At 33.8% G+C, this 22,926-nt stretch overlaps 1 protein-coding gene across 3 annotated transcripts in view; it reads left to right on the forward strand.

Moving 5' to 3' along the window:
• Positions 1-22,926, forward strand: part of DENND3 (DENN domain containing 3) — a 120,296-nt gene that overhangs the window by 28,808 nt on the left and 68,562 nt on the right. For 2 of the 3 annotated variants that reach the window (XM_012541852.3, XM_023496524.2), the window contains exons 2-6: positions 6,091-6,370; positions 10,997-11,112; positions 12,384-12,526; positions 16,346-16,460; positions 20,902-21,021. In XM_012541852.3, the coding sequence (XP_012397306.2) occupies positions 6,091-6,370; positions 10,997-11,112; positions 12,384-12,526; positions 16,346-16,460; positions 20,902-21,021 (774 nt within the window). Of the gene's footprint in view, positions 1-6,090; positions 6,371-10,996; positions 11,113-12,383; positions 12,527-16,345; positions 16,461-20,901; positions 21,022-22,926 lie in introns of those variants that run through there. The other variant, XM_031947266.1, reaches the window with a different exon arrangement.

The raw sequence follows: 22,926 nt of genomic DNA on the forward strand, positions 1-22,926 counted from the left end.
AAAAGACATAAGGAAGGAAACTATATTTTACTGAAGGGTACCATAGATAATAAAGCAATATCAATACTAAAGATATATGCATCAAGTGGTATAGCATAACAAATCCCTAGAGGAGAAGTTAAGAGAGGTGCAAGAAGAAATAGACAGTAAAACTCTTCTAGTGGGGGATCTCAACCTTGCTTTCTCAGAACTAGATAAATTGAATCACAAAATAAATAAGAAAGACGTTAAGGAGATAAACAAAATGTTACAAAAGTTAGGTATGATAGTTCTTTGGAGAAAATTGAATAAAGACAGAAAGGAGTTTACTTTTTTCTCAGTGGTTCATGGAACCTATACAAAAATTGACCATGTATTAGGGCATTAAAAACCTCAAAATCAAATGCAGAAAGGCAGAAATAGTAAATGTATTTTTTTTCAGATCATGATGCCATAAAAATCACATGCAATATAAGGCCAGGAGAAAATAGACCAAAAATTAATTGGAGATTAAATAATCTAATCCTAAAGAATGAATGGGTGAAACAATGAACCATAGACACAATCAACAACTTCATCCAAGAGAATGACAATAATGAGACAACATACCAAAATTGGGATGCAGCCAATGTGATTATAAGGGGAAATTTTATATCTCTAGATGTTTACTTGAATAAAATAGAGAAAGAGAAGATCAATGAATTGGGCTTACAAGTAAAAAAAGCTAGAAGAAAAACAAATTTAAAACCCTCAATTAAATACCAAATTTGAAATTCTGAAAATAAAAGGGGAGATTAATAAAATTGAAAATAAGAAAACTATTGAATTAATAAATAAAACTAAGTTGGTTTTATGAGAAAACCAACAAAATAGATAAACCTTTAGTTAATTTGATTAGGAAAAGGAAAGAAGAAAATCAAATTGTTAGTCTCAAAAATAAAAAGGGAGGGGCAGCAAGGTGGCACAGTGGGTAGAGCACCAGTCCTGAAGTCAGGAGGAACTGAGTTCAAATTTGATCTCAGACACTTAATACTTCCTAGCTGTGTGACTCTGGGCAAGTCACTTAACCTCACTCGGCAAAAAAAAAGAAAGAAAGAAAGAAAAGAAAAGAAGAGGAAAGAAAAAGAAAGAAAGAAAGAAAGAAAGAGAAGAACTTTACACCAATGAAGAGGAAATTAGAACAATAATTAGGAGTTATTTTGCCCAACTATATGCCAATAAATTTAATAATCTAAATGAAATGGAGGAATATCTACAAAAATATAGATTACCCAGGTTAACCAAAGTGGAAATAAATTATTTAAATAGTCCCATTTTAGAAAAAGAAGTAGAACAAACTATTAATCAACTCCTTAGGAAAAAATCTCCAGAGCAAGATGTTTTTACATGTGAATTCTACCAAACATTCAAAGAACAAATAATTCCAATACTATATAAACTATTTGAAAAAAAATAGGGAATGAGGGAGTCCTATCAAATTCCTTTTATGATACAGATATGGTGCTGATAGCTAAACCAGGTAGGGTGAAAGCAGAAAAAGAAAATTATAGACCATTAAAATTATAGACCATTTTCCCTAATAAATATTAATGCAAAAATCATCATCTTTTTTTTTTTTTAAACACAGGTTATATTTACTTAACTGTGTCCATGTTATATCTCCTCAGTGAATGGGACAGGTGAAGATTTCTCAAAAAGTCTAAGAGATGGAGTGGCATGGGTCTTAGACTTACAGACCTATCACATAATTCCTAGGGATGTAGAGGGCAGGAATCTGGGTCCAAGCTTGAGGAAGTGACAGGAAGTGGGACTTGACCACAAGAAGCAGACAGCATTGCTGACCATTAGTCAATAATGGTTACTTTCTTTTTAGTACATCCATTGAAAAGACTTGGGTTTTTTGCTATTTAACCAGACTCACTACTTCTGGCTCACTAGACCAGGCACATGCTGGGAAATGGGATCTGAGAGGCTCTATGTCTGCCCAAGTGCGCTTGGGCCTCTCTTTGCAAGGGCTGAATAAATGCTTCCTCTTTGTATCTGTAGATGTCTCTGAGAAGTCAATTTGGGTAAGGGGGCATCTAGCAGCCATCCCACACATCAGCAAAATGCTTTTTTTTAGGGTAGAATCAGTTTTGCTACTTTCCTTGTATTATCTCCAGCATCTAGTACAATGTCTGGAAATGCAAAAATCTTAAATAAAATATTAGCAGTGACATTACAGAAAATCATCCCCAGTATAATACACTATGACCGAGTAGGATTTATACCAGAAATGCAGAACTGGTTCAATATTAGGAAAACTATTAGCATAATTGACTTTATCAGTAATCAAACTAACAAAAATCACATGGTTATCTCAATAGATGCATAAAAAGTATTTGATAAAATCCAACACCCATTCCTATTAAAAACACTATAGAGTATAGGAATAAATGGACTTTTCCTTAAAATGATCAGTAAGACTATCAGCAAGCATCATATATAATGGGGACAAACTAGACCATTCTCAATAAGATCAGGAGTGAAACAAGGCACCATTACTATTCAATATTGTATTATAAATGTTAGCTTTGGCAATGAGAAGAAAAAAAGATGAAAGGAATTAGAGTAGGTCATGAGGAAATCAAATTATCACTCTTTGCAGATGATATGATGGTATACTTAGAGAACCCTAGAGAATCAACTAAACAATAACTAGAAACAATTCACAACTTTAGCAAAGTTTCAGGATACAAAATAAATCCACATAAATCATCAGCATTTTTATACATCACTAACAAAATCTAGCAACAAAAGATACAGAGAAATTCCATTCAAAATAACTGTCAATAGTATAAAATATTTGGGAATTTATCTGCCACAGGAAAGTCAGGAACTATATGAACACAACTACAAAACATTTTCTACACAAAGTCAAATGTAATCTAATCAGTACTCATGGGTAGGCCAAGCAAATATAATAAAAATGGCAATACTATCTAAATTAATTATTCAGTGCCATATCAATCAAACTCCCAAGAAATTATTTTACATAGCTAAAAAAAATAATAACAAACTTCATCTGGAAGAACAAAAGGCCAAGAATTTCAAGGGAATTAATGAGGAAAAAATGCTAAAAGCAGATGGCCTAGCTGTGCCAGAGCTAAAACTATATTATAAAGTAGCAGTCATCAATACCATTTGGTACTGACTAAGAAATAGAGTAGTTGATCAGTGGAATAGGTTAGGGTCACAGGACAAAACAGTCAATAACTAGAGCAATCTAGTGTTTGGCAAACCCAAAGACCCCAACTTTTGGATAAGAACTCACTATTTGACAAAAACTGCTGGAAAAATTGGAAACTAGTATGGAAGAAATTAGGGCTTGGCCCACATCTAACACCACATACCAAGACAGGATCTAAATATGTTCAAGATTTAGACATAAAGAGTGATATTATAAGCAAATTAGAACATAGGATAGTTTACCTCTCAGATCTGTTGAGAAGGAAGGAATTTGTGTTTGGACTGAAACTTATAACTGAACACCAGATAGATAATTTTGATTATCTGAAGTTAAAAAGTTTTTGTACAAACAAAACTAATGCAGACAAGATTAGAAGGGAAGCAATAAATTGGGAAATCATTTTTACATTTAAGGGTTCTGATAAAGGCCTTATTTCTAAAATATATAGTGAATTGACTCAAATTTATAAGAATTCAAGCCATTCTCCAATTGATGTTGTCAAAGGATATGAACAGACAATTTTCAGATGAAGAAATTAAAACCATTTCTAATCATATGAGAAGGTGCTCTAAATCATTATTGATCAGAGAAATGCAAATTAAGACAACTCAGAGATACCACTACACACCTCTCAAATTAGCTAAGATGATAGGAAAAAATAATGATCAATGTTGGAGGGGATGTGGGAAAACTGGGACACTAATACATTGTTGGTGGAACTGTGAATGGATCCAGCCATTCTGGAGAGTAATTTGGAACTATGTTCAAAAAAGCTATCAAACTGTGCATGCCCTTTGAACCAGCAGTGTTTCTATTGGGTCTATATCCCAAAGAGATTTTAAAGGAAGGAAAAGGATCCATATGTGTAAAAATGTTTGTGGCAGCCCTTTTCATAATGGCAAGAAATTGGAAACTTAGTGGATGCCCATCAGTTGGAGAATGGCTAAATAAGTTATGGTATATGAATGTTATGGGATATTATTGCTCTATAAGAAATGATCAGAAAAAAAAAAAAAAAAAAAAGAAATGATCAGGAAGATAATTTTAGAGACGCCTGGAGAGACTTACATGAACTGATGCTAAGTGAAATGAGCAGAATTAGAAAATCATTGTACATGGCAAAAGCAGTATTATATGACGATCATTTCTGATGAACATAATGCTTTCAAAAATGAGATAATTGATGCCAGTTCCAATGATCTTATGATGAAGAAAGTCATCTACACCCAGAGAGAGAATTGTAGGAGCTGAATGTGGATCACAACATAACATTCTCACTTTTTTTGTTGTTATTCACATGCATTTTGTTTTCTTATTCATTTACTTTCTTTTTTTATCTGATTTTTCTTGTGCAGCAAGAGAATTATGGAAATGTTTATACATATTGGATTTAATATGTATTTTTACATATTTAACATATATTGGATTGCTTGCCATCTAAGAGGGGAGGTGGGGGGAAGAAGGAGAAAATCTGAAATACAAGGCTATGAAGAGTTAATGATATCAAATTATCCATGCATATGTTTTGAAAATAAAAAGCTTTAAAAATAAAAAAAAAATGAATTCAGGAAGAGGAGTCATCCAGATTCCTGGCTCATAACTCCATCCACTATTTTACCTAGTGCCCCAGCCCCCTCCCCCCCAATATAAATACATCAAACATGAATGAAAGAAAGACTTAAGATGACTTGGAAAAAATTACAATGCCATTTTACAAAGGAAACAGAAGATGGCACACAAGATAAACACTTGAAGAATCTATAGAAGTGTTTTTGAAAACAAACGTATATCACTTCATTAGCAGTAACAGCTAGCAAAAGATATACATCATTGAATTTATTAAATGTATTTGTTTCTAGAAGTAAAAGAGAACCACTTGAGCTCACTGAAATTGCAGAGATGACACAGTGGGACCTATATTTTAGGAAATCATTTTAGCAACTGAGCAAAAGATGGATTGAAGCAGAGAGAGGTTAAGGTAGTAGGAAGACCAACTTAAACTTATTGCAATAATCTAAGTGAGAGCTAATGAGGTAATTAAGACTGAACTAGAGCTGTGTGAGTAGAGAGCAGGACATTTATGAGATAATTTGTTCAGATAGAAAGATAAGAGGTACCCGAAGTGAGTGAGAATGAAGAGTCAAAGATGATTCTAAGAAGTGAGACTGGAAGATAGGGAAGTTCAAAAAAGAGTTTAGGGAGAGTGATAATGAGTTCTGTTTTGAATATGTTGAATTTGAAATGTCTATGCAACATCCAGTTGGAGCTTTCTAAGAAGTACTTGGTGATTATGTGTTTATAGCTAAGAAGAGAAACTAGAGCTAGATAGATTTAGGAATTAAATTCATAGAAGTGAGAATTGAACTCATGGGAGCTGATGAGATCACCAACTGAAATAATATAAAGCCCAGAGCAAAACCTTGGGAGACACAGATAATTAATAGGTGTGACTTGGATGAAGTCCAACAAAGAAGACTATTATACAAATCCAGAGAAGAGAGAGCATCTAGAAGAAGTTTCAAATACTGCAGAGTTCAGGAAGTATGATGATTTTAAAAGACCATTGGGTTTAGGAAACTTTGGAGAGAGCATTTTGGTTGAATAATGAGTTTGGAAGTCTGATTATAGAAGGGAGTGAGAGGGGAGGAAGTAGAAAGCGTTTACTAGAGATAATCTTCTAAAGTCATTGGTCACTAGAAGCATGAGAAATATAGAGCCATGGCTATCAGAGAGGGATGATTATATTTTTTTGTAAATTATAAAAGAGTTGGACTAGATGGCCTCCATGATTATTTATGATTCTGTGAATTTTGAGGAGCTATAGGCCAAGCAGTAAAGTACCATACAAAAAAATTCATACTTTTATTTCTTTTTTTTTTTAGATTGCCCAAAAGAAGGGAATAAAAAAACTTCTTCCTCTTGAGCCTGAGGTCCTCTCTATTTTTGTGCCTCCGTTCATTAGTAAAGAAGACAGTTCAACAGCTAGTGCCAATTGTACTAATCTGAATAAAACAAGAAGACGATCTTTCAGAAAAAAAAGAGACAAGCTCAGAATTGAAAATTGGAAAAGCCCCCAAGAAGTTCAGAAAGTACTTGATGTAGAAGATGTTAGCATTCCAAATGGTGTGGATCTGAACGCTTTGCCACAGCTATGCTTTCCAGGTATGGTCTCTTTATTTATTTTTAATTTATGGAATAAAACAAGTGTTTCCATACATAGTATCATAAAAAAGATCATTGCATTTGCAAATTTATTTATTATGTACAACTTGCTATTCTTTTGAAATTTATAATAAAATTATCATGTAAATTTCCTTTTTCTTTTTTTCTTTCCCTCCCCCACTGACCAAGAAATAGCTACTATTAAACACAAATAGGTGTATGTATATGTGTATATATATATATATATGTATATGTTTCTGTGTATATGCATGTACATACGTATATATGTAAATTTATTCTGTAAATAATTCTGTTCATCAGTTCCTTCTCTGGATGTAGGTAACATCTTTCTTCATATGTCCTTTATAGTTAATTTGTAAGTGTGTATATACTCGCATACATATTTATATGTAAATTTATTTTATGCATCATTTTATTCATCAATTTCTTCTCTGTCCTTTATAGTTAATTTGCATATTTGTAACTTATTCATTTAAAGTCATTCTTAAAATGATATTGCTGTTGCTGTGTACAGTCTTCTCTTGGTTCTGCTCATTTCATTTCCTTATTTTGTTCAAGTCTTTCCATGTTTCTCTTAAGATCATTGAGCTTATCATTTTGTATAGCACAATAGTATTCTATCAAATTCATATGTTATATTTTAACACTTAAAAACTCCCTCAATTATAGGGTTTTTTAAATTTAAAGCTGCTTGTTTTTTATTCATATAAAATAATTTGTTGCAAAAAAAATCAGCCCTTGTTTAAAGCACACTCACAATGTTCATAGCATCAACCTGTGCTGAAACTGTTGCACATGTCAAGAAGCCAAACTAGGTGAATAATTAAGCTCTTTAATGTAGCTTTATCAGATTATAATGAAAACTGAAAGTGAACTAACTTCTTTAGAACAAAAGTAGCCATGTGGCACAATAGATAAAGTATTGGATTTGCAATGAGGAAGTCTTGAGTTCAAATTCTGCTTTAGATCCTGCAAGCCATGGTAACTCTGAGGAAATCATTTAATCGCTTTCAACCTGGTTCCTCTCTGTAAAATAGGGATAGTGCTTGCTTTCCAGGGTTGTTGTGAAGATCAAATGAGATGACGTGTAAAATGCTTATGCAAATCTTAAAATGCTATATATTGTTAGCTATTATAATTATAATAACTATTAATTTTATTACCTTGTGACTTTACATTCATATATACATTGTATCAGATGTTTTGGCATAAAGGAGTTAGTAGTATGTATATAATTCTTTTAGCTGTGTCTTTTCACTTTGAATTTTTTCTAGACATTCTACATATTTTTGTATGTTCTTCATATGTGTCATTCTTTGTAATAATATAATCTACATTCAGGATAGTGAGGTACGAGGTAACACATTGGATAGCACACTGGGCCTATATTTAGGAGAACCTGAGTTCAAATCTGACCTCAAACACTTACCAGATGTGTGAACCTGGGCAAGTTACTTCTCCCTGTTTGCTTCAGTTTCCTCATCTGTAAAGAGCTGGAGAAGGAAATGTCAAACCCTTCCAGTATTTTTGCCAAGAAAACCTTATAAGGGGTCCTGAAGGATTGGACAGGATTGAAACAACTAAATGACAGCAATGCATCTCAATTCCATTGTTTTGATAAATGCTGTTAAAACTTTCCGATTAATTTAATTTCTCAAGAAAGCTTAGCAAATGATTTTACAAGCTTTTGCATTCCCCCAAAATTCTGTTCACCTTGTAGCATTTGATTTGGCCATGATTACGTATGCTGCCCACTGCCTATCTCCAACTGTTCTTCATGATGGTAGTACAAATAAAAAACAAAGATGTTCCTGCAGCAGTTCTGTGCAGAACTGTCCAGAGGACACAAGATTCCCACAGAAGGACAATCTTGTTCCAGGCACGTTTGTTGCTAGTAATAATAGAGGTTGAAGTACTTAGTAGAAGAGCATCAAGACTAAGCACCTCTTGTTAAAAGTATAATTACCCACTTCTACCTGCCCTGTTTTTACTCTGATCATATGCAGTCATTGAAGCCAGATCCCTGTGGTTACAGTGATCATGACTGTGGTTTGGCCAGTTATAGAGTAAATTTAAAGTACCATCTTCCTCACTCCTTTTGTGCTCTGTAAAAGACGTTTTGTCAGTAAGATTTTACTGTTATGCTTATGTAACCTCCCTGTGAATAGGGTTACCTCCTCTTTCTGGGCTGACTTGCTTACCCAGTGTGTCTTCTGGTGAGAAGTGTGTCTTCTCACCAATAGATCTGAAGTTCTTAAAGGTGGACCATCACCTCATGGCCAGAAATCAAACTCTCTTAGGGTCCTAGAGGTAACTCTATAGTAGGAGGATTTCTGATATTCAGTGCTGAGTCCTCTGAGCCCCCACTGTTGTGTTTCCTAATTCAACAAAACTCACTACCATGGAACTATCAGCTCTGAAGCATAAAATGTTTACTTAATGCAAAAGCAAAAATAATCTGTCAGCCAATTAGCATTTATTAAACACCTACTGTATGCCAGGCACTGTTTTTTTGCCTTTCTTTGTATCCCTAGGACTTAGCATAGGTATTAAATACATTGTGCAAAGAAAGGCAAAAAGCAATCCTTGCTCTCAAAAGTTTTCAGTCTAATAGGGGAGAGAATATGCAAACAGCTATGTACAAACCAGTTATATACAAATAAGAGAGCAACTAATAATGGAGTTTATCTCTCTTCCAAACAGCAAGCTCCAATCTGAAACCTTCCTATGTAGATTGATTCTCTTCCTGGGGTCTTTATAACATGAGTTCTCTCACAGCTGACTTTTCCCTACTACTCTCAGTGCCTCAAATAAGATTACCACATGCCCCTATCCTACCCCTGTGGTCAGTGGTCTATCTTTCCTTTAGAAGGTAATCTCATAAAACCCATCTTTCTGTAGTTTTGAAACCAATGCTCCTTATTTAATCATCCCATAGTCTCCAAAAAGTTATTTGATTGACTCATTTGCCAGTTTTAACATTTTAAGTTCTGAGAACAGTCTCATGCAGATAAATGGGTGAAGGAACTACAGGGATCTGTAGCCTTACTCATTTTTCTGTCCTCAAACAAGACCTTTTAGTACTCTCATCTGAGGGGCAGTTTTCTAAGTCTCCTAACAGTCTATATCTTTCCCTTCACACATGGATTTTGCCATTTTTTTTTTCTGGTACAGAAGTTAGCAGACTTCATATGTGAAAAGACTATTACTTTACACTTACTTTGATGGCTATATTATAGTATAATATTTGTATCAGCCACAGAAATTTAAAAGCAACGAGGTGGTAGATGGAGGACTAGACAGTGTCAGACCTGGTTTTGAATCTGACCTCAGACAAATATTTAGTAGCTGGATAACTCTGGGCAAATCACTTAACCTTTGCTTACTTCAGTTTTCTCATCAATAAAATGGAGATGATAATATCTGTTTTCCAGTGATGTTGTAAGGACCAAAAATGAGATAACATTAGTAAAATGCTTTGTAAACCTGAAAACAAATGCTAGTCATTATTATTATTGTTTACCTGTGTATTTACTAATTACTTTATATCTCATTAAAATATGAAAGAAATTTCCATGTGCTAAATTTTTTTATTCAAAGAACAAATTTAAAGAATTCAAAGTATTACCTACTAGTAATATTACTAATTAATATTTGTGAAAACTAAATTACATGTTGTGCAAAGGACATTATTAATGGAATTAATAAAAACTCACATTGATATAGTGCATTTCCATATAACAGCCACATGAGGCAAGTGTTGGCACCTACATTTTTCAGAATAGGAAACTAAGTCCCAGAGAAATGAAATTACTTCTCTAAGATCAGAAACTAAGAAGGAGGAAACTAAAATTCAAGCTCTTGTCTTTTGGCTCTAAAGTTTAGTGCTTTTTCCACTAACTCACACAATAGCTTTGACTCATGACAGTTTACAGTAGCCATTAATGGTTATTGCATATAAAAGAAGGTCTGTTCCTTTTCTGAAATTCTCTGCCTTTACTTCCTTGCTTCCCTGGCTTGTTTCAAGTCTCAATGAAAGTCCCACCTTCTGCAAAAATGCTTTTCCCAGTACTCCTTTATCTTACTTAATAGCTTTCCTCTGAAATGATCTCTGCTTTATCCTGCAATCTAGTTTTTAGATCGTTATTTGCATATGTTCTCCTCCGTTAGACTGAGTGCCTTGAAAGAAAAAACTAAAATAAATAAATAATAAAAGAAAAAAAAAGGACTATTTGCTTTTCTTTGTATCCCCAATTGCATAGTTCTTGGCACAGACATAGTAAGTGCTTAATAAGTGTTAGTTGCCTGATTATATAGTTCCTGTCTTCAGGAAGGAGCTTACAGTCTGATGGGGGAGGGAATACCAGGGGTGCCTAACATAAAACCAAATTGTTCCGTGGAGCTGCAAGCAGGCACAGTTGTAGATGAAGACTAGAGTGAGCTGGAAGTCCAATTTTGGCTTCTATAAAGGAAGGCTGTGAGAGTAGTTTAGTCCTGTGCTATGCTAGCTATAGGTGCCATATTTCTCAAGAATTTGTGCTATATTGTTGACTAATGAGAATTTCCTTCTTCTTTCTCTTCCCTTCCTCCCCCTTCTTTTTATAGGAGGACTCTGTGTAACTCCTGAACCGAAGGAAGACCGGGTACATTTCCTGGTCCTTACTGATATATGTGGGAACAGAACGTATGGTGTGGTTGCACAATATTATAAACCTGTACAAGTAGGTTATTTATATTTTGCATTTTCTGTTGATATTTTGGTAGAGCTGAGAAATTTTCTTATTTTAAAGCATTTTTAAAAGGAAGTCCTAACTACCTAATGATTTTTATGCCCTGCTGATGTAGCTGTTTGCCAATTACACCCACTATTCAGGACTTCTTCACTACTTTAGAGAGAGTAATCTAGCAGCTTAAAATAGCAAGAAAATAGTTCAGGCATCCTGGCTGCCTTTTTCCCAGGTATGTAATTGACTTGATGACTTTTCTTCTATAAAATGAGTCTTAAATAGTGCACCTCATCTAAGGTGTGTCCTGAAGATAATTGTTCATATTTATAGAACCCTTTAAAGTTTGCAAAGTACTTTACATACATTATCTTGATCTTCACAACAATCCTGTAAGGCTGGGGGTTCTAACCTATGGTCTCCTCCCAGTTGATGGATGGATTTTACAGGGTCCAAAAATTTACACGGGAAAAAGGTAATATCTTTACTTTCATTAACCTCTAACTAAAATTTAGCATTTCCTTCAATTATTTAAAAAACATTAATGACATGTAGGTATATTTCTATATGCATGTATGATTATAAAGCATGTATTAATATGCATACTTTCACATGTGTATTATAAGTGCATATATAACATGCCAGTGCATACATCTATACCATGAACACTTTGTGTACATGCATGAACATAGGCATGTATGCCTGTGTACATATTAATATATGTATGCACATTAAATATCATAATATTATTCTACACATGCACATGTAAGTGTGTAGCTATGCACAGAAGCATATCTGTATGCTATAGGCACGTGTGGTACACACATATGATGCACATATGTGTGTTTCTGTGTGCTTATAAGAATGTGTGAATATGTATATGTTCAGGTGTGTACGTATACATTTGTTATTTTTTCTAATAGAATGTATATACATACACATATACATATGTGGTAGAAGCTGAGGACAGAGAGAAGGATGGGCTGTTTTCCTTGTGTCTTTGTATCCCCAGCAGATGTTAGTGCACTTAGTATGTACTTAAGAAACTCTTACTGATTGATTTTTGGTAAGGAAACTGACTCCATTGCTTCAAGTCACACAGAAAATGGCAGAGTCCGGATTCTCACCCAGGATTCCTCTAATTCTAAATCCAACCCTTGGCTTGTACTAACTCACTTTCCTTTGCTTGTCACAAGTTACCTAAAACTTACTATAAGAAGTATAGTGCCAGAAAGGTGAAGATAGTAATCATTTAACTTTACTTTCAGGATGAACATTGCTTCTACAATGGCAAAACACACTGGGAATTCTCTGGGCAGATCATGCATGCTGTTAGCTACTTTGTGCCTTTTGCTATTTGTCTTATATCTAGATATCCATATTATAACGCCTTCAGAGATTGTCTTTCCTGGTAAGAACTATGGATAATTTCTTTGTATTAGTAATACCAGTTTTTTAAGTGTCAAAATAAGTGACAAGTATTAGAAAAAATTATCTGATACTCTATTAAATCACAAGACTGCCTTCGCTTTTTATTTACATTTTTTTCTGGCCACATTTTGATACAAATAATTTATACATTGTCCACTTATATTTTATTTAAAAAACAAAATATAATGAGCAACGTAGGAAACAATGCACATCATAAGAACAGTTTCATTGGCAGTATGCAGTAATTGAGAAATGTTGATGACTTGAGCCACATATGAAAGACTCTCATTACTTTATAGTCACACCTTTTGTACATATGAAATTGACTAAATTTATGATTCCTATCTTTTTCCATTATGGAAATGCCTAATGTTATTAACTAATGACAAAATGTAGATTAATGTTCATGAACAATTTTACTGATGAGCAAATTTATTGATTCTATAAAGCAAACACCAGCCTATGTCTATAGGGAGAAAAATAATTAATAATTCCTAAATCAGGATCTGTTCTTTCATTATAGAGACAATCCTTTACAAGAAGGATGTGTATGCAAAGTGTATTGGGCTTAGTTTGGGGTGGATAGAGTCCTGTTATGAAATGTATAATATATAAAGTTGAAGTACATTTTCTTTTATTTCCATATATGTTGGGGAACATAATCACTAGAGAGGTCACTATCATTGTCCTTTCCTTTGGACAGCTACTAGAGGCTTTAGTGATAGAAGCATATTGGTTATTGCATATTTTCATATATAGAATGTTTTATTCACATTTTAGTTAGGATACATGTCACATTAAATGTTACCTAACTTTACTTATCAAATCTACAAATGACACAAAGCTAGTAAGTAATAATAATAGATAGCATTTATAAAGCAGTTTTAAATTTGGAAAGTGCTTTATAAATATCTCATCTGATCCTCACAACAACCCCAAGAGGTAAGTGCTGTTATTTTTCACATTTTATGGCAGAGGAAACCGAGGAGGAGAGAGACTAAGTAATTGCCTAGGATCACTCAGTTACGAAAATGTCTGAGTTTAACTTTGAACTCAAATCTCCATGTATTCAAGTATTCAACACTCTTATCTATTGACCCACTTCCTGACATCTAAATCGAGCCTTTTCTGGCTGTTTCCTTTCCTTTGCTTGTCACAAGTTACCTAAAACTTATTATAAGAAGTATAGTGCTAGAAAGGTGAAGATAGTAATCATCTAACTTTACTTTTGGGATGAACATTGCTTCTATGATGGCAAAACACACTGGGAATTACCTGGGCAGATCATGCATGCTGTTAGCTGCTTTGTGCCTTTTGCTATTTGTCTTATATCTAGATATGCATATTATAATGCCTTTCACAAAAGGCACAAATTGATTTCACAAAAATCTTGGATTGGCTATATTATTGGACAAAGCTAAAAAGATGAAATTTAATAGGGGTCCCTCTAAAGCTTTATACTTTGGTTCAAAAAACCAATTTCATAAATACAAGATGAAGATATGGCTAGAGCAGAATTTTGGAAATCTCAGTGATGTGGGAGTCATGATGTGGTTATAATCTTAGGTTTTATTGAAAAGCTTGGTATATAGGACCAAGAAAGTGATGAGCTCCACTGGCCTGATCAGGCCACATCTGGGATATTGAATTTAATTCTGGGCGTGAAGAAGAAAATGTGATAAGATGAATGGAAAAATGTCCAGAGAAAGGAATCAGGATGATGAATGGACTTTGGGTCATGCCCTCTGAGGATCATTTGAAGGGACTACAGATTTTTAGCTGAAGAAGACTTAGCTGCTTTAAATATGGTGATATATGAAAAGGGGGTCAGACTTCTATTTGATTCTTCTATTGAAATGTTTACTAAGAGTTTTCAGATACTATGCCATGCCCTGGGGATTAAAAAAAAAAAAAAAAAAAAAAAAGCAAAAATGGTCCCTGATCTCAAGGAGTTCACATTCTGATGAGGGAGATAGCCTGCCAGTAATCTTTTACAGACAAGAGGTCCCTGATCTCAAGGAGTTCACATTCTGATGAGGGAGATAGCCTGCCAGTAATCTTTTACAGACAAGATATATACAGAATGAATGGAAGGTCATTTTGGAGGGGAAAGCAGCAGCAGATGGTTGGGGAATCATGAAGAAGAGGACCTCTAGAAGATGGGTTTTGGACTATGTGCTAAAGGAAGACAGGTGAAATTAATAAATGGAGGTGATAGAAGAGAACATTCTAAGCATGAGGGACATCCAGTGCACACATGGAGTTTGGAAATGGAATAGTAGACTGTGTATTGAACAGCAAATATGACTCAATTATAGAGTGCATGGAAGACTATAAAGAAGGGTAGAGGTTATAAAGAGTTTCAGTTGTCTGATATAGGACATTATATCTCACACTGCAGATCCTAGGAAACCACTGGAGTTTTTTGGGTGGAGAGATGATGTGGTCAAACCTACTTTTTAGGAAAATCACATTAGCAGCTGAGTTGAGAATGGATTAGAATGAAGAAAAGCTTAAGGCAGGAAAATCAATTAGAAGGCTATGTCATTAGTCCTGATGCTTGGTGATGAGGGCTTGATTACTGTGCAATGGAGAGAAAAGAGGATATATATGGAATGTGTTGTATAGATAGAAACATACGTGGAGTAAAAGGTGAAGCGAAAAGAGTGACAAATTAGGATTATGATGAATCTGAACAACTGTAGCTTGGAACTCTTGATGTCAACAGAGAAGTTTGAAAAAGAGGAAGCCTTGGGAGGAAAGATAATGAGTTATCTTCTAGGCATATTAAATTTATAATGTCAATGGAACATTAACTCCAAGACATCCAAAGGAAAGTTGATATCCCCAAATTAGAGCTCATGAGAGAAGTTAAGGCTAGCCAAATGGACCTAGGAATCATCTGCATAGAGCTATTGCTAGAACCCATGAGTACTGTGATCACCAAGTGAGATAGCATAGAGGAGAAAAACAAAACAAAACAGGGTCCAGGCAGGATCTTGAGGGAGACATCTCGGATTAGTGGACAAGAAGGAACAAGGGATTTTTAGCTGAAGAAAGACTTAGCTGTTTTAAATATGATGGTATATGAAAAAGGAGTCAGACTTTTTCTATTTGATTTTATGTCAATCAAAAATATTTACCAAAAGAGACTGAGAAAGAACAGTCAGAGAGATAGAAGGAGAACCAGAAGAAATGGAAAATAGGCTTTTTCCTGGATGAGCTTACATTCTTTGGGGGAAAGAGGGAGGAAAACAGCATGTACACAGACTTAAATGTAATTTTATGGGAGAATCAGGAAAAGCTAAGAGGAAGCACCTGAAATGGACCTTAAAGAATCTAGAGGTTTAAAAAAGGCAGGGATGATTTGGGGAGTTTCTTCTAAACCAGAAAAAAAAGACCCAGAGGTGAGAGATAGAATTTAAATTTAGGGGAGCAGCACGTAGACTGTTTTGGCTACAGCGTTGAGTGGGGAGGAGGAGTCATCTGAAAAAAGTATGGAATGACTTTACCACCTTTTATCACCATTTATTATTAAATTATAATATCTTAATTATTTTTTGTATGGCTTCCTTCATAGGCCATAACCATTTAAAAGTTGTAATCCTTGTTAGTAGTAAAATTTTAGCTTTTTATGCATGGAGATTGGAATAAAATCTTGAAGTAAAACTTCTTGATAATTTTCTTCAGCAGGTTAGGGCTTTTAACTTTTTCAGATGATGACATTAAGTAGATTAAGAGTGTTTGATTTTATTTTTTGGTTCTTACTAAATTAATAAAAATTACTATTTTCTTTCAGTTTATTGGCACAGCTGAAGTTTTGTAAGGATTTTGATGTTGTTGATGAGCGAATAAAAGATTTTGCTGCAAAATTGTCTTTAATCCCTAGTCCTCCACCTGGACCACTGCATTTGGTAAGTAGCTAAGGAGTTAACAATCCTTCTATGATACTTTAGTATATAAACTCACCTATTAAAATATCACTTTGATATCACAAACTAGAAATGTTCAGATAAATTAAATGTTTGTTTTAAACACTTATAAGAACTGTACCCAAGCCTTGCTTATTTCTCCAGATGAAGTCCATGTGAAAAATAGTTGGAAATGTGACAATGCTGTACTAATGACAAATTAATGGTTACAATTAGGTAGAAAACATGTATTGCATATATTGAAAGAACATTGAACTTTGTGTCAGTATATTGCTGAAGTTCAGGCTCTTAGGCAATCTTTTAGCTATGTGAGCTTATGCAAATCATTTTAACTTTCTGGGCTTTACTTTTTCCACCTGTAAAATGATGAGATTGGACTAGATCAAAAGATTCTGAATCTTTTTTGGACAGTCTGATGAAGCCAATGAGTCCCTTTTTAGAATAATGTTTTTAAATGCATGTTTTGTGCATTTAAAACACATAGGATTACTAAGGAAACCAATTATATTGAAATTCAATTATAAAAAAATTTTTTTTAAGTTTGTGGAACCCAGGTTAAGACTTCCTGAACTACATAATCTCTCTCTTTTTTATTTTTATTTTTATTTTTTTGCTAAGGCAATTAGGGTTAAGTGACTTTTCCCAGGGTTACACAGCTAAGAAGCCAGATTTGAACTATGTAATCTCTTAAAGTCTCTTCCAAATATGTATTCCTATATATTTTTTCCTTTAAATTACTAAGCTGATTCTCCAGAGCAACTTTGTAATATGTTTCATGCAAGAATTTACTCACTTTATAGAAGAGGAAATTCACATAAGACTCAAAAGTCTTAGTGTGGTTTTATGTTATTAATGTTTATTAATAACACCATAAGCCACTGAAGTTAAAAACCACACTAAGACTTTTGAGACACATTGCATTTTCCTTTTACTCACATAGTTAAGAAATATTTTAATCAGAGTATGAACCAGCTCCTTTTTCAATACTGTACATCATTTCTCTGGAATGAGGATGTGTTTTAGTATTGAAGCAACATCAGGAAGTTAAAATTCAGTAGAAAAAAAAAATCTGTTAATGTGTTCCTAAATGAGTTTCATAAATGTTGATTGCTCTGGCATTCTCTCAGCTAGAAATCTCGACAGCATCTCTGTAGAAATGGATGTTAATGATAGTTGATCATAATTGTGTGGCAGTGACAACCTTGATTTGGGAGATTGGAGACTCCGATTCAGATTGTGACTCAATAACTAGCCACCTAATGAGAAAAGTGTCAAGAGACCCCTAAATTTGTCTTGAGAAAGTCAGAAGGACTTTTGACTTTATTTCTTAGCGTCACAGAATTTTTCATCAATAAAGTGAAGGTTTAGACTAAATGATTTCCAAAGTCCCTATCCAGTTTTAAAATTCTTTCATTCCACAAAAATGGGTAATTTTAGAGAAGTTAAGTGATTTACCATTTTTATCAGTGGCACATTTGGACCTAGAACCCTAGAAATTTAGTGAGAAAATGCTTTTGTAGGCTCTTTGGTTTTAGCTAGAGGGCCCTCTCCATTGGTGAACTAAAATCTCATATGATCATTGGAGACAGGGGTTATCTTCAGCATCTCATTGGATTTCACTGATCTAGTGAGCTCACATATGTAAAGCATTCTGGCAAGCTTGAAGTACTATGTAAATTCTAGTCATTCACTATTATTTATTTCCTCCATTTGTGAAGATGGCACCTCATCCATGCAGTGTTTGTGCATGTTATTATGACATAAATCTTCCACAGAAGATCCATCCATCCAGAGTTCTCGAAGCATTCTTTCCAGTTATTGGTTTGATTTTTTTTCCCTCCACATTCCATGATTTCCAGGCAACACTGTGGACATTCATCTCCTTTACTCTTGGCACATGACTGGTCTATCTAATTTTTCCATTTAGAATTTCTTTTTTTTTTTTTAACTTTTTTTTTTTTTGCTGAGGTAATTGGGGTTAAGTGACTTGCCCAAGGTCACAAAGCCAGGAGGTGTTAAGTGTCTGAGGCCAGATTTGAACTCAGGTCCTCCTATCTTCAGGGCTGGTGCTCTATCCACTGTACCACCTCACTGCCCCTGTCTAGTATTGCTTGGTCAACATCTCCAGGCTATATATATTGTCTTCAGAAATATGCCATAGTTTATGCCTCCCATACAGCATTCTGTTTCCTTTCTATTTACTCATGGTTTTTCTGATTCTAAAGAGATTGGTATATTCCAAAATTAACAGCTGGATAGTATGTCCAGAATATTCTTTTTAAAAAGTAGGCTTTTCGGCCAAGAACCAGTTGGAATCATTGGAAACAAAATGCACCATTTCCCAAATACAATCTAGCTTGCTCTTACTCAGCTGAGCCCAATTTATTGTACCTATAGTGTCCTAAATATATACTTATATATACTAACTTAATGAACTAGACTTCCAATTCCATCTCAGAAATTTGAAAACAAGCATTTTTCATCTATCTAATTTTTCCTTGGTGAAGTTTTGTACCTATCTCTCCATTATGGATCTATTTTTGTCCATTTTTATCTTGTATGGACCTAGTTATTTATATGTTGTTTCTCTTGTTAGAATGTGTGCTTCTTGAGAGGTTTTTTTTTTGGTAGATTTAGCACCATGCTTGGTATGTAGTAAGCACTTAATAATGCTTATTTAATTGATTTTTAAAAAGTGTATCTTAGTGAAGAGACCCTGTAATTTTCAGGAGATTGACATAGTACACTCCCAATTTTGTTTCTCCCCAGAATAATCTGTAAATGAGAGGGACAGAACAATAAACAATGTTTACAGTAGTAAACAAATTATAAAATCATTATGAAAATTATCTACAAATATATTAAGAATGTTCTTGATGCAAACATGAGAAGAAAATCAGCACACTTCTAACAATTTTCCATAGCATTCTTTATCCTTTTTTTCCTCTCTTAAACTGGTTACTCAGTTGACTGAAAAAAGCAGAGTATACAATCCCTTCATGTTTATTGTTGGTTGATTTTTTTCTAAACAATATTCGACAGATCAAAACATAACTTCCAAAAAAGGAAGCTAATGCATATTTTAAGTTCATTTCAGATTCCTTGATAAATATAACCATGAGGAGAACTGCTCAGTGCCCTTGTGCTTATTAAGATTGTGAGACTTCCATTGAAAATGTAGGTTTGCCAAAATCTATGTCTATGTGACATTAATGAAAAATTTGGGCAGTAGTTAAGCAGTGTCTCCCATTGTGCATCATAATTTTTTTTTTTAATGTGGGAAACAATTCAGGAATTTTTCTTCTCCTCTACAAGGATAGTTTTCTACTTAGACTTTGTGATTAACCATTGGTAGACCATATATGGTAATATTTTACTTTGTTTCATCTTTTGAATTCTTTTTTTCCCTGATGGCAGAAACTTGATTAAATACAAGTAAGATTCTGAATACAATGTTATTGGGAACCCTTCCTTGTATAGTTGCTCCTATTGTGCTATAACTGAATTAAATACTCAATTGTTCCTAGCTGAAGTTTTCTGATATGAAGTTGAACTTCATCAAGCAACCTATCTCTTATCTCTGTCAGATGAATTAACAATTAGTTTTTTTGACATTTTTTTCTTTCTAAAAGACATCTGTAAATATTTTTATAGCATTACATTTTCATTCTTACAACTTTTTTAAATTGAATATATTTTCAAGAAGTATTAAATAGTATAATTGAAACACTCAGGAACATAATAATTTTATAAATTTGAACTTTACTGATTTTATGATAATTTGGACAAGCAGATAATCTATAAGTAAGCTTACTTTTGCTTTCCCTATGCAAGAAAGGATTTTTTAAGCAAGTCAATAAAATGTAAATATTTATAGAACATATACAACTTGTTCTTTAAGTCCTTTAGGAGAATTCTTTTGCATGCCAACAATTGATATGACAATTATAGATCATTTTTATCTACTAGAGCAAATTTTCAAAACTTCTATTTGATGACACACGAGTTAGCCTATTTTGAATTAATGCATATGCCTGAATCACCCATCTAACACAGTCATTTTTTGAGTGTTTACTTTGTGTTAGGCACTGTGCTGAGTGCCAGGAATATACTACAACAACAAGGGAAAATCATTTTTTTTTTTTCAAGGAGCTAACATGTTAATGGGGATTGAACAAATATTATTATTTGATCATGACATGATATAATAGTATTGTGTGTTTAGAAATTAGTTTTAGAATTTTAGAATTTTTTTTTTTAGAAATTTCTTTTAATGCAGGGAAATCCCCCTTACCAGTAGATTAGAGAGATTTTGTTGCTTTAGATTTTCTTGATTTTTTTTTTATTTGCAAACTGCCATGGTTATCATTAAGAAACTACTGAGTCATAGCATCAGTTTAAACCTTACTATTGGTTTCCCCAGGTATTTAACATGAAGCCACTACAGGTAGTGTTTCCTTCACGGGCAGATCCTGATAGCCCCATTATAGATCTGGACCTTCACCTTCCCTTATTATGCTTCAAACCTGAGAAAGTACTACAGGTAAGCATCTTTTTTTTTTAAAAAAAAATGCTAGTCAAATCCCATTCTCACTATATTAATGTAGCATCAGTATTATTCCGTTGTACTATTTAACCTCCCTAAATCTGTTTCCTCATCTGTAAAGCAGGTACTTGTACTAGATAAACTCTGAGACCCTCGTTTAAAATCCTACGAGTCTAGTATTATCACAATTAAGAACTCCCAGCCCTGCATAAAACAAATATTCAGCCTATAACTTATTTGCAAATAACCAGGTTATAGTGTTCTGGAGTGGGGGGATTCAAAAAGTGGTTAGATGTGATAATAGTGAAGTCTATTTATTAATTAGTCATAGCATTTTAGAGCTAGAAGAGTTCCTATTTGTGGTTTGATACAGTTTTATTGTGATTTTTTTATAATAGCTTTTTATTTTTCTAAACACATGCAAAGATAGTTTTCAACATTCATCTTTGCAAAACCTTCTGTTCCAAATTTTTCTCCCACTCTTTTCCTCCCTCCTCTTCTAGATAGCAAGCAATCTAATATAAGTTAAACATATCCAATTCTTCTAAACATATTTCCATGTTTGTCACACTATGCAAGAAAAATAGGGTCAAAAGGGGAAAAAAACACAAGAAAGCATTAAAAAAAAAAACCAATGAACTACAACACTTCCAACACAAAGGTGAAAACACTGCTTTGATTTACATTCAGTATCCACAGTCATTCAGTCTCCATAGTTCTCTCTGGATGTGGATGGTTCTTTCCATCACAAGTCTATTGAAATTGCCTTGAATGTTTGATACAGTTTTGATGTCAGGTCCTTGGTATGTCAGAGTAAACACTTAATGGAAATCAGAACTAAACCTGGATATTTATCTTTGTACTAATTCCTTATTTTAAATGCACTTAAACTTTTTTTTTAGCAGCCATGTAATTCTCTTCACAATGTATTTGGAGATAGAAGTTGTAGTTAAACATTTTTGCTTGTCAGTGAGTTTTCATGGTATTGGGGGGAAAGGATGGAGGAAGGATAATTATATTTTTCAGTATTGAGGGAAGAGCAGGAAAAATAATTACCTGAAACTAGAATCTTGACTTAAGAACTTTGCTGTTGTCTGCCATCTGAAAAATCATGGTGAAACTCAGGCGATCAAGAGAGTATCCCTGATCAGAATGAACCAGACCATAAAAGATATGGGTGAAATAACTGGAGAAATTTAACATAGAGAAAAGACTTGATGGTTGTCTTCAAGTATTGAAAGGCCTTTGTGTAGTAGAGAGATTATATGGGTTTTGCATGAAGTTCAAGAAGTAGAATTAAACTGAGAAAAACTTATAGGAAGATGGATTGTATTTGATGTGAGGAAATAAATCCAAATAATTAGAATTATTTAGAAGGTAAATAGGCTGCCTGAAGAGTAAAGAGTTTTATACGAGTAGCTGGGTGACACAATGGATGGAGCCTCCCACCTGGGATCAGGAAGATCTTAGTTCAAATCCTGACACATATAGTAGCAGTATGATTGCACACAAATCACTTAACCTCTGTCTGCTTCATCTGTAAAACAGGTACTTTTATCCCTAATATCTACCTTTCAGGATTGTTGTTAAGATCAAATAAGATGATATTTGAAAAGCACTTTGTAAACCTCAAAACTGTATAAATGTTAGTTCTTATTCCAAATCTGGCAAAGGCTGTTGGATATTTGTTGAGGATGTTGTACTGCAGTGTTTCTCAAAGTGTGTCCCTGAGACTGTTTCCTGGGGTCTATGAGGTCAAAACCATTTTCTTAAAAATGCTAAGATATTTTAATAAATATCAGTTGATTTCTAATGTGTTTATAATCTTATATGGTTAATTTCTAATATTGTATAAACAGAAAGTCTTTGGGGATCCTCAGTAATTTCTAAGAGTTCAAAGAG

Source organism: Sarcophilus harrisii, chromosome 1, assembly GCF_902635505.1.
Source record: "Sarcophilus harrisii chromosome 1, mSarHar1.11, whole genome shotgun sequence".
Taxonomy (NCBI): domain Eukaryota; kingdom Metazoa; phylum Chordata; class Mammalia; order Dasyuromorphia; family Dasyuridae; genus Sarcophilus; species Sarcophilus harrisii.